Source organism: Capricornis sumatraensis, chromosome 10, assembly GCF_032405125.1.
Source record: "Capricornis sumatraensis isolate serow.1 chromosome 10, serow.2, whole genome shotgun sequence".
In the NCBI taxonomy this organism is placed as follows: domain Eukaryota; kingdom Metazoa; phylum Chordata; class Mammalia; order Artiodactyla; family Bovidae; genus Capricornis; species Capricornis sumatraensis.
Window position 1 is genome coordinate 98471441 of NC_091078.1, and position 12910 is coordinate 98484350.

The 12910-nt window shown below is 43.8% G+C and overlaps 1 protein-coding gene across 1 annotated transcript; it reads right to left on the reverse strand.

Moving 5' to 3' along the window:
- Positions 1-11050: 11050 nt before the first annotated feature.
- Positions 11051-12555, reverse strand: CCRL2 (C-C motif chemokine receptor like 2). Its single transcript, XM_068983132.1, has 3 exons — positions 12536-12555; positions 12380-12433; positions 11051-12104 (listed from the first exon to the last, which is right to left on the reverse strand). The coding sequence occupies exons 2-3, from the start codon at positions 12397-12399 to the stop codon at positions 11051-11053; spliced, it is 1074 nt and encodes a 357-aa protein (XP_068839233.1). The 5' UTR covers positions 12400-12433; positions 12536-12555.
- Positions 12556-12910: the final 355 nt, after the last annotated feature.

Genomic DNA, 12910 nt, shown 5'->3' on the forward strand with positions numbered 1-12910 from the left:
TGTCCCTGGGTTACACATCCTTGAATTCAACCAACAGAGGACTGAAAATATTTGAAAAATTTCAGAAAGTTCCAGAATGTAAAACTTGAATTTGCCATGTGCTGCCAACTATTTACATATGGTTTACATTGTATTAGGTGTTGTAAGTAGCCTAGAGGTGATTTAAAATGTATAGGAGGAAAAAAAAAAGATAAAATGTTCAGGAGGATATGCATAGGTTGTATGCAAATACAACATCATTTTACGTAGGGACTTGGGCATCTTTGGATTTGTCCTGGAACCAATCCCTGGGTATACTGAGGTACAAGGGAAAACTAACTGTGCATAACTGTGCATTTATCCCTTGGCTTTATTGGTCCTCATTCTCCAGTTAACCTCTAGTCATCGGTTTATTCCTACTTTTCTCAGCCAAGCTTTTTCAAGAGCTGTCAGAGAGGGCTGCCTTCACTTCCTTCAGCAAGTCGGATGGGTGGTTGGGTCATTCTCTCTTCACCTCACTGTAATTTGATTCTAACCTGTTCACTCCCTTGAAGTGAATAAGAATTCTGGAATAAGACAGAAGCTTAGTAGGGTTCCCATCTCTTCCCCCAAGCCCCGTACATCTCCGATCCTGTGGACCATGTGTTTCTTGAAGCCCTGTTTCCTGATCTTCCTTGCTGCTCCTCCTCCTTCCTTTCTCTGCCTTCAACATTTTTTAAAGTTTATTTTTAAAATTTATTATTCTTCTTCTGTTCGTTGCACTGGGTCTTCGTTTCTGGAAGGACTTTTCTCTAGTTGTTGTGACAGGCTTCTCACTGCAGTGGCTTCTCTTGTTGTGGAGCATGGACTCCAGGGCTCAAGGGTATCAGTAGATAACTTAAGTGGAATGAAAGGCCCATGAAATCCCCTTTTCTGGCTGAAATAAAGTTCAAAGTCTAACTTCACTGTATCCATTGAAAATGAAAGTTGGTCAGTCATGTCTGACTCTTTGCGACTCCATGGACTATAGTTCTTGGAATTCTCCAGGCCAGAATACTGAAGTGGGCAGCTTTTCCCTTCTCCAGGGGATCTTCCCAACCCAGGAATCGAACTGAGATCTCCTGCATTGCAGGCAGATTCTTTACCAACTGAGCTATCAGGGAAGCCCCTGTATCCATTAGCTCATGCTAAGTTATGTCAACATCCCAGTGCCTTACATAACAAAGCCACATTCATGGGTCATGGGTCACATTCATGCCTGTCATGAGTCATCAGAGCCCGCACTCTGACCGCACCTGGGTCTCTTTATTCTGAGACCCAGGCTGAACCAGCAGCTCCCACCTGGGGTGTGCTGGCCTATAAACAGGGGAAAATAAAAGGGTTGGAGGCACAACACAATAACTCTTAAAGCTTCCTCCTGGGAGAGGCCATATAATTTCCATCATTTCATCACCCCAAAACAAGTCAGGAGGTCACAGCATCACTGTGTGTGTGTGGGGGAGGGGTCTTTGGTCTCACATCCTTTCACTCTGACCCTGAATTGAGTGTGAACTCTGTTTGGTGTCCCTGGTTTTACTTTCTGAAACGCCCAAGTTCCTTAAAATCTTCTAGGAAAGCACATGGCCTTGCATTCTGCATGGTTCCCACTCTAAGCTTTTTTCTGCCTGACACAAATATTAATGACAATCAACTGTAATACATTTTAGCACATTCCACTTCAGATTGTACTGAATTAGTGTTTCCTCAGTTTTTTGGAAAATATTCTCCTCTATAGTTAACCCATGCAGACTATTCACGGAGGCTAATTATTTACTCACTTCAAACTCACCACTAATTCCTCAGAAAGACAACAGTTTGCAGCATCTGTAACATCTGTTTACTCATCAAAAGCCAAGGAAAGCTATTCAGAACCATCTGCCTTGTGTTCTGACCATGGATATTGGTCCCAGTGTCTTCAGCTCTGTAAGCAAGAATTGTCAATGAAAGGTTAACAGTCTTTTCGGAAATTTTAAATATTTATTTATTTTGGGCTGTGCTCAGTCTTAGTCGCTGCATGGGCTTTTCCCTAGTTGCGGTGTTTGGTCTTCTCACTGTGGTGGCCTCATTCGTTGTATATCACGGGCTCTAGGGCATGAGAACTTTAGAAGTTGCAGTTCCCTGGCCCTAGAGCACAGACTCAGTACTTGGGGTGCAGAGGCTTAGTTACTCTGTGGCACGTGGGAGCTTCCCAGATGACGGATTGAATTTGTGTCCTCTACACTGGCAGGCGGATTCTTTACCACTGAGCTACCCAGGAAGCCCTAACAGTCTTAAATAAGTTAATTTTCTCTGGACACATTTGTTTGCAGTTGCAATCAAATGATTTCTTTAATTCAACATAGTTAAAAGGCTTTTTTTTGCTTGGTTAACAAATGAGCTATTTAGAAACTTACTTTGCTTGTAGCCTTATTCATTTTTTGTTCTGAAGAAAAAAAAATTTTTCTTTTTTTTTTTTTTTTTTTTGGTTTTGGCTGGACTGTACAGCTTGTTGAAGTTTAATTCCTTGACCAGGAATTGATTCTGGGCCCATAGCAGTGAAAGAGCCAAGTCCTAACCACTGAATTGCCAGGGAATTCCCTTGAAGAAATTCTGTTGTGATGAGATATTTCACTTTAAAATTTATAAATTTCCTGATTTTTTTTTTTCTCTCTGAGTTTGGAATAGTGCAATGAATGCTTAGGCTGGAAATATCAACACATGTTGTATTCTTTTAGCACAATGACAGTTTCACTGTGTAATAAATACACTGCTTTGTCATCTAATTTGATAACAAAATAATCCACAATCCATAGTGACACTTGAAGTTCACTTTTCTTTTTGCTTATTTTTGACATGTTGGATATGAACTGGTAATAAAAAGAAACTGTCTACTGAAAACATTTTCTAAAAATTTACATTGTGTGTAAAGAGAAACTGTTTTCTCTACTGACAACACTTTTTTAATATTGAAATACAGTTGATTTATGATGTGTCAAATTTCTATTGTACAGCAAGGTGATTCAGTTGTATATATATATGTACATTATTTTACAAATATTTTTCCATTGTGGTTTATCACAGGAGTTTGAATATAGTTCCCTGTGCTATACAGCAGGGCCTTGTTGTTTATCCATTCTATAGATAATAGTTTATATCTGCTAATCCCAAACTCCCAATTCATCCCTGCCACAACACCCTTGCCACTGGCAACCACAAGTCTGTTCTGTATGCATGTGTCTACTCAAACCATTTTGGATACTAAATATGTGGGTTTCTTACACCAAACAATTCTTTAATTCTCTGTGGACACAACTGGGTTTCCTGAAAGTCATTTCAATTCTGACACTAACCACTTAAGAGTTCACCACAGGTTAAAGGCCCAGGCCCACCAGACTGCCCTCTTCCTTTAGATGCCAATCACAAGTAGTGGGTTCCCAGGTTACATATACTTTTGACCAACTTGGCTATAAACCGAGGGCTCCCACAACTTCCTCCTTACGTTTGATAATTTGCTATAATGACTCACAGAATTCAGGGGAACACTTCACTTATTGTTTCCTGTTTATGTTAAAGGAGCATATAAAAGATACAGAATAGCCAGATAAAGAGGTACATAGGCTAAGGACTGGGAGGGCCTAGAGCATAGGCGCTTCTGTCCCTGTGGAGTTGGGGTGTGCCTCTCTTCCAGCACATGAATGCGTTCACTAACCAAGAAGCTCTCTGCACACCGTAGTATAGGGTTTGTATGGAAGTTTTGTAACATACACACAATTGATTGAGCCATTTACCTCTGGTGATTATCCAGCCACTCTGCCATCCCTGGAGGTTGGGAAGTAGAGCTGAAAGATCCAATCCTCTAATTACAAGTTGGTGCTGGGAACCAGCTCCCACCCTGAACTTAGATAGGAGAGCAGCAAAAGTTACTTCACCAGCATATGCTCAGGTCTGACTGAAACTCAGGCATAAAGTTTATTATGAATAACAAAAGACACTCTTATCACCCCACCAGTCTAGGCTGAAGATTGCATGTACATGTCATATTGTTTTGTACGTGTGCATGTACATGTCATTGCCGTATCACATCATCCGTCTGCTACTTGTAGTGCTGTTGAATCATAACCACCTGACTGTGGTTTGCAACGCACCAAAGGGCAGCAGGAAGCCATGAGTTCCAGAAACCATCTCACAACCACTGGACTCAACCATTACAGTGCAAAAAAAGCCCACTAGCAATACATATTTACAATGCCAATTAAACTTTGTTAATGGACACTGAAATCTTTATTTCATATGACTTTCACATGCCATGAAATAGTCTTTTGACTTTTTCCCAACTATTAAAAAATAAGGTAAAAGCCATTCTTTATGCAGGTGCCCTGCCAAACAAAACGACAGGTGGTAGGCTGGGTTTGTTCCAAGGCTTGTGGTTTGCCAGTTCCTTTGGATGCCGCCCTTTGTTCTCTGGTAGGAACATCCCTGGCCCTTTCCATCTACTCTCGCAAGTTAGGCTCTGCCCCTGCCCAGCAGGACAAGGTCCTGGAGGAGCTCGACAAGCACAACAACGACGACTCTTGTTTCCACTGCACCACGTGTCGAAAGGGCCTAGAGCTGCTCTGGGGCAGCGATTTAGCCACCACGCCGATACCTCCAGCGCGGTGCTGCAGCGCTTGGTCAGTGCTATTCGGATCATCTGTACCGCGCAGGAGTCCACGTGGCTGGCAGTGTTTGCGCCTGCGCCTGCGCCTGCGCAGTCCTTCCGTGGAGGGCTGCGCGGCAGAGGGCCTGAAGGTTACCGCGAGGGTTAGAAGGTTCTCGCGAGGCCTCAAAAGTTCTCTGGCGGCCTCGAAGATTCTGTCAAGGGCTCGAACGTTCCCTGGAGGGCTCCAAAGTTTTCCCTCGGGCTGCTTTCCTTGTTTTGCGGGTTTAGTTTGAGGGAAAAGCCGGTACCATGTGGTGCGAGGAGCTTCCTGTCAGGAGGAGCGTCGTGTATTCTTAAGTCGGGAAACAGACTGAGGCTGTGTAATTCTCTCTCAGGGAGTTAGCTGTTACCCTTAGCGTATTTGGACTAGTTTAGCGCCGCATTGTTTCCAGAAATAATTACAAGTCAGTCCTGAGTGGGAAAGAAGTGGCCTGTGAGCAGGACATCTAGAGCCCAGGCCCAACTCTGCTGCTGTGTGGCTGTGCGACCTCAGGTAAGTCCCTTAGCTGCTCTTGCCTCAGCTTTATTTCTGGGTGAAATGAGGGGCTGGGCCTTGTTCTCTATGACTGTCGAACAGATTGAGTCTCACCCCAGTCATGAGGGACCAGAAAGGAGAAGATTTTTAAAGTTTGTCCTGGGGGAGGATATCATACTTTTTTCTTTGTTTTTACCTGTGGTGGTCTGTGTGCAGGCTAGAAAAGAATTTCTGGAAAGGCAGAACGAGAGGTGAATACAGTTTATTAGAGGGCACTCTTATTAAATAGAGTGTGTCTGATAGACAAAGCAGGCAGGATCAGGGAAGAAATGACAACGAACACGCGTCATCTGCCTGTCTTTTCTAGCTGGGAAACAAGGAAGGGAATGGGATAGAAATCTTGCTGTCATTTACTAATTAGGTACCATATGTATGCTTTCCTTTTCGGGGGAGAAGAACAGGACAAATACCCTTTCTAATATGGGGTTAGCAAAGGGACGAGCTATGCTCCCCAGGATGGCGCAAAAATGGCAACAGTTGCGACATGGGTGGAAGGGCGATAAGGGTCTGATGCTTTCTGTTTCTGCCTTCTGAGGCCCTTCGAGCTCAGCTTGTTCTTTTGTCCTCTGGCCACTATATTATCCAGACAATATCAGAGTTAGTTTTCTGGGCTTACCTCGTGGCTCAGTGGTAAAGAATCTACCTGCCGGTGCAGGAGACATGAGATCCATCTCTGGTCCAGGAACGTTCCACAAGCTGCAGAGCAACTGAGTCTGTGTTCCTCAACTACTAAGCCTGTGCCCAGAGCCAGGGAGCTGCCACTGCTGAGCACAGGTGAGAAGCCACTGCGGTGAGAAGCCCATGCACCACAGCTAGAGAGTAGCCCGTGCTCCCTGCAACCAGAGAAAGCACACAGACAGCAATGAAGACCCATCATGGCCAGAAAATTAAAAAAAAAAAATCAGTTTTCCTCTTCAGGTTGATCTTAGGAACATTTCTGTTTGTGCAGTGAGAGTCAAAGAGGGCTCAGTGGACATCTAGGTACCCACCATGTGGAGCTGACAGGTGTTAACATTTTGATGTGTTTTCCTCCTCGTTTCCTTTATATGACCTGATGTGTGTGTGTGTGTGTGAGACATTAAATTATTTGAATGTGAGTTGTGACCACTGTGACATTTCATTTCTAAGTTGTTTCTTTTTGCATTTTTAAAAACAAATTATTTTTAACTGGAGGATAATTGCTTTACAATATTGTGTTGATTTCTGCAGTACATCAACATGAATCAGCCATATCATTCCTAAATTCCTGAGCATGCATTCTCTAAGAGTAAGGACAGTGTCCCACATAATTCCAGTTTTATTGTTATTCTTGAAATGATAAATCTATAGCATCTGATATGTTGTTCATAGTCATATTTTTCAGATTTTCCCTGTAATGTCTTTAGCCTCTTTTTAAGGAAGTGTTCCCATTACCCATTGGTAGTCAACCCCTCCTTCTTACCTTCCCTCATGGGCATGAGTCTCACTTCTCTCTGTGGGAATAACAGCACCTGTATTGGCTGGAGTCGTTTTCTTGGCCGCCTCATCTGTCACTGCATCCCATCTCCTCTAGTCCATTTGGAGATGAACCTGACCCTCTGCCTTGGAGTCTTTCAGAGACAGAGTGGAAACTGTGTGTGTGTGTGTGTGTGTGCAGATCATCGTCAGACAGAGCTGGCGTGTACTTGGGGACTTGTGTTGTGTGCTTTGCAGAGGAGGGCCAGCCTGTTTGCATAGGGCAGCTGGGGAAGGTCCTGAGCCATGGTGAGCAAGCTGGGTGCACCCCCAGGAAGTGTGTGGCAGGTGAGCTGCAAAGACAGACGCCTGAAGTAGCGTGTGGGCGAGGGCTTGGTGGGGAGGGCTGTCCACAGACTCACAGCAAAACTATTGAGCTGACCATGTGGTTGAGGGCAGAGGAAAACATGTATTGTCGTAGGCGATACAAGCCAGATGGTCTGATCCTCCCTACCACTCCTTCAAACAAAGAAGCGGGGATGAGCCACATGTCCCCAGATCCTTTTGTTAAACATAGTCATTTACCTGGCAGTTGCAGGAGGCTGATATGGGGAGGAGGAGGCCCATGAGAACTGAAATTCAAACACCATCAAGTTTCAGGCAGCATCTGTGGAGGGTGTGAGGAAAAGTGCTGTGTGGCAGCATCTAATGGGCCAGTCACTGTGTTGCTCACTAACCCCTCATCCCGTCTATCAACCCTGCCTGGGGAGAAGTCTTATTCCCAGTTATCTGAAGGTCAGGGAGGCTAGATGGCCTGTGTTGGGTCCCACTGGAAGAGAGACACCCCTTCCTACCCTCTCTCCAAGCAGGCATGGCAGGGGACTCTAGGGATGTGACTAATGGCCCTGGTCATAGCTAAAGGCCACACCCCAGGGAAAGATCAAAGGATTTAGAGTCTGAAATTTAGATCAAAGATTTTCTTCTGTTGTATGTGCCAGAGATGGTTGTTTGGAGAACTCTGCTTTTCTCAGTGTCCGTAAATGGGTGGCTGACGGGACCGGCAATCCTCAGACCTGCCTTCCCCCAATCACTTGGTATATTGTGAAAAATCTGGTGCAGTTATATACAGGAACTCATTCTATAAACCAAGCTCTAGAGACAAACCAGGAAGTACTGGGTGGAGGAGAGGAAGGAGCATAAGATTTGATATCAGAAAATGTGAAGCCCAGATTCTGACCCCTGGGAGCTGTCTGATTTAATTCTCCGTTTCCACACTTGTAAACTGAAGCTGATGATTCTCAGTTTTCTTTGGTTTTTCTGTGGTGCAGATATGTCTGTGAAGGCAGTTGGTAAACAACAACAACAACAAAGTCTTATTGAAATTCCAGCTAGGTGGGGGAGCCTGAGACCAGCAAAGGATGAGCAGCTCTTAGGAAGGAGGATGACTGGGGCTGATGTGGCCCCAGAACATTTGGAAAAAAAAAAAAAGGGTATTTGTTGCTTAACCAAAATTCAAAATTAACTGGCATCCTGTGTTTTCTTTCAACCTCAAATTTTATTGTTTTCTCATTCACTGTATCAGTTGTTTACCATTTTATAATTTGTTCCATTTATACCCACAAATACATAGAATTGAGATGAACAAGAGACTTCTCGTGAGATTTCAGCCTTTCTCTCAAATGTCCCAAATCAGAATTATCTTGACTTGATAGGAAATTCTTTTTGCATTAGAAAATAATTTAATTTACAGGCAAAACAGAAACATCATCAATTTTTCTTAACTATGCTGACTATCTTCTCTTTGGCTTTTTAATGATTGTTAGTTTTCTAATGCAATAATCTATAGAAAAGTGCAAAAGCATGTGCTTTTTTTTTTAGTTGAAAGATAGTTGATTCAAGTATTTTAGTAGTTTCAAGTATATAGCATCGTGCTCCTGTATTTTTGCAAATGATACTCCTTTATAAGTTATTATAAGGTAATGGCTATAGTTCCCTATACTATGTGACACACCTTTGATACTTGTCTATTTTATACGTAGTGGTTTGTGTTTGTTGATCCCATATCCCTAACTTGTCCCCTGCACTTCCTCTCCCCTTCGGTAACTACAAGTGTATTTTCTATGTCCATGCCTCTGTTTCTGTTTTTCATAGACACTCATTTGTGTTATTTTCTAGATTCCACATAGAAGTGATGCCATGCAGTATTTGTCTTTCTCTGTCTGACTTATTTCATGCAGCACAGTATTCTGTAGGTCCATCCACGTTTCTGCAAATGTCAAAATTCCTTCCTTGTTATGGCTGAACGATATTTCGCTTTGGGTGTGTGTACATTGTCTGATCTGCACTTGATGGCCCTTGGGCTGCTCTCATGTCTTGGCTGTTGTAAATGGTGCAAGCCGGAATCATTCTTATCTTTAGGACAACTGTCTCCTGCTAGGGAAAGAAGATCTTGCTGGATTATCAATGTTCCAAATATACTACTTATGTGTGTGAGCTGTTGTAACTGGATCATCCTTCACAAACTTTTGCTTTTCAATAACGATTTCACTCTGAGTCACTGTCAGAATTTATATACGCCCATGTTTTCATTCTGAAAATTCTGAAAAGATGTGTTCTGTTATTTCAGCACTGTGTCTGTGAACATCCAAAACCAATGTCATTTTGTCTGCGATTTCTGTCCCATATGTGGTAGAGGTGAATGGAGAGTCCAGACCTACTCATATCAGCATGTGAAGAAGATTCCCACGTGCCTTCTCCTTCTCCTCTCTTCATATCTGCTGGGGTACTTTCTTCTGAGGTCTTGCTTTTAACTTGTCATGGTGTTTTTATTTGCTATTTAATGTCATTCAGGATGAGTCCTGACTTAGCTCAGGCTGTCACAACACATACCACGGACTTGGTGGCTTAAAAAACAGAATCTTATTTCTCACAGTACTTAAGGCTGGGAGGTCCAGCATTGAGGGACCAGTGGAATTCTGGTGCAGGCTCTCTCTCTGGCTTGCCAATGGTCACTTTCTTGCTGTGTCCTCCCATGGTGCAGAGAGAACACATTCTCTAGTGTCTTTTCTTAAAAGGCATTAATCCCTTCCTGAGGGCTCCACATCTAAACCAAGTTACCCCACAAAGTCCCCATCTCCAAATACCGTCACACTGGGGCTTGGATTGCAACATATGAATGTTTTGGAGGACACGATCCATCCATACTACCCTGTGAGGACACGAAAGAGCCAGGGATTGGTATAGCCTGTGACTGAGCAACTTCACTTTCACTTTTATGCATTGGAGAAGGAAATGGCAGCCCACTCCAGCGTTCTTGCCTGGAGAATCCCAGGGACAGGGGAGCCTGGTGGGTTGCCGTCTATGGGGTTGCACAGAGTCGGACACGACTGCAGCGACTTAGCAGTAGCAGCAGTGCTTACTATGAGATCTCTCCCAGGTGCTACCTCTTTCTCCTCCCTCCTCTGTAATGGAGGTGAGAGGTTGTTGTCTATAGTCATCCCACATTTAAGCTGTCACCTCTACTTGGGATATGTAACAGAAAACGGGCGCTAGATAGCACCCGGCAAGCCTGTTGTGGCATTTTGTAGTTACATGTGGTGAGGCCTAAGGTGTATGTTACACTGAAAAGAACAAAGGATGCCTTGTGTTAAAGATTTCTAGACGCAATCTTGCATTTACTATTGTTAAATAGGAGGAAGTATTAGAAACCTTGGGAGGCTCAGTGGTTGGGGTTATCTGGGCTCATTGAGGGTGTGGCAAGTAGCCAAGAAGACCCAGAGTACTTTCCACAGAGAAAGTCTGTTTTCCTCTTTTTTTTTAATTTTTTTATTTTTTTAATTTACATTTTATTTTTTTACTTTACAATACTGTATTGGTTTTGCCATCCAGACCCTCCAGCTAGCCAGCTCTTTCAATTACATGAAAGGAAAGGTGCCTGATAAATTACTTCTGTGTGAGTAGGTTGCTTCTCTTACAGAATGTAGTCCAGTTGGTTGTAAAAGTGCATATTTTCTTTATGTATTTTCTCACCTGAATTTTGAAAGTTTGGTGTGCTGGCTACAGCATAGATTCTGGAGTGAATGGCACTGGGTTTGTGTCCCAGCTTTGCCACTCTCTAGCTGTGTGATCATAGACAAATTTCTGAGCCTGTTTCCTCCCCAGAGAAAGGAGACTAATTCCACCCATATCATGAGCAAACAGTGAGATGTGGAGGAGCTCATGTTTGTCAAAAGCCTAGCACATTGCCTGAGACAGATTCGGCGCTTGGTGGGTGTTTATTCACTGCCCTCTTTTCTCCCTGTACCCTATTTTATATACAAATGTGTAAAAAACTATTGGACAGGACAAGGCGATGAGTGAAAAATCGATGTTTATTTATCCTGCCTTTGACAGGAGCTAGTTTCCATTTAGGGAGAAAGGTAATATTCTTCCCCTGAGGTGCCTTGGGCAGGCTCCTCAGTGGGTTGCGGTGCAGTGTCACTACACAGGCAGCAAAGGCGGCTGAGGTGTTTCCTAAATGCCTTGTCAAGAAACACGTAGAGGAGAGGGTTGATGAAGCAGTGGGTGGTGGCGATGATTCTCGTGATCTGAACGCTTTTGTTCAGGTTGTAACTACTGGCACAGCCATGCAGGGAGACGTGTTTGTTGAAAGCAGACAGGAAAAGTGTAATATTGTAGGGTCCCCACATCAGAAGGAAAACTGCCATTATGGTGAAAACAAGCTTGAAGAGGCCATAGTTCCTCTTCTGGAACTGGAGTGTTTTCCTCATTCGCACGTAGCAATATACAAAAGCAAACAGTGGCAAAAGAAATCCCAAAATGTTCATCTTTAAGGTCAGAAAATGCTTCCAGAATGTCTCATCATCTGGTAAGAAGTGAAGTCCGGTAAAGAAGCACTTGTATTTCTGGCTTTCCATCTGAGGTTTGTAAAAAACAAGTTCAGGCAAAGTGACCAGAGTGGCTGTGACCCACACTAGAGCGCTCAGGAGGATGCTGCCGGCCACAGTCCTACAGGCTGAGAAGCGCCTTCTCACGTGGAAAAACTCCTTGTACCTTTGCACAGTCAGAAGGACGTTGAAAAATGCCTCACTGTACAGGCCTATGGAGTAGAGCATCAGGAGAATCTTACACAGGGGGTCATCAAAGCCCTCCCCATGAGAGGCTGCGTAAGCCCAGAATGGCAGAGTGAGCAAGAAACCCAAGTTAGAAAGCGCCAGATTGAGGAAGCAGATATTTTCTGCTTGCTTGAGTCCTTTGTATTTTACCAGGATAAACACAACCAAGATATTGTCCAGGAGGCCAACTATGAACACCGTGGTGTAGAGGGAAGGCACCAGCTGGGCTGAGAGAATCTTGGGGTCGTATGGGACACATGGTTCTATTTTGCTGTTACTCAGATCATCCTCGATGAGGACGTCATAGTCATCCTCTGGTGCTGACGTGTAATTAGCCATCTTCAGGCTGCCCTGGGGAGAAATGAAAGGTTATTTTTCCTTCATACAGCTGTGTGGTCCTGGATGAAACAGCACACAGGACTAGAGCCCCTGCAGCCACACTCATTCTTTTCTGGTGTTTATTTTAGCCAGAGCAGGTCTACAACTCAGAAGATTTAAAATAAACATTTCTTTAACATGCCCCTGCATCCCGAGCGCAGCTGCTCTAATTCATCCCTTCATTAAGCACTGAGGTGTTTAGTAGTATGCCAGCTACCACAGGGAGACAAAAGTAAACGTTACCCTTCTTCATACAACTTCATTCTCTTGGTAGAAACAAGACTTGCCTACTTGAAGCTATATAAGAAAAAACACAATTAGAGAGAACTAAGTACCAGGGTTTAGTTTCACAAAATTGGTGTCAGTCACAGTTCCTATGTGTTTAAAAAGTTTGCTCACCCTCTGTAAACAGCTTCCTGTGATAGGCAGAGAAGTCTGAGTTCTTGTCTCGAAGGATATAAATAAATGCTTGCAAAAGTGAAACCATTCTAAGTATCAAATGGACACAACTGGTTAAATACGTCGATGACTTACCAGTGACTGAGTTCCTGGGAGGGGAGGGAACAGCCTCCTGACCTACCATCCGAGTTGCTGTGGGAGCCGTCTGGCCAGATGAAAGACTAACTTCCTTCTGAATAGCTGGCCCCTGACCCTTTGGGGCAAGAGAAACCACTGTTTATCCCCCTGGTGGCTGTGTCCCACCAGTCACAGGTCTCAGGGACTAAGCGAAATAAAGCAACTTGAAAGCTCCCACTAACCCCTAGAGAGTTTCTC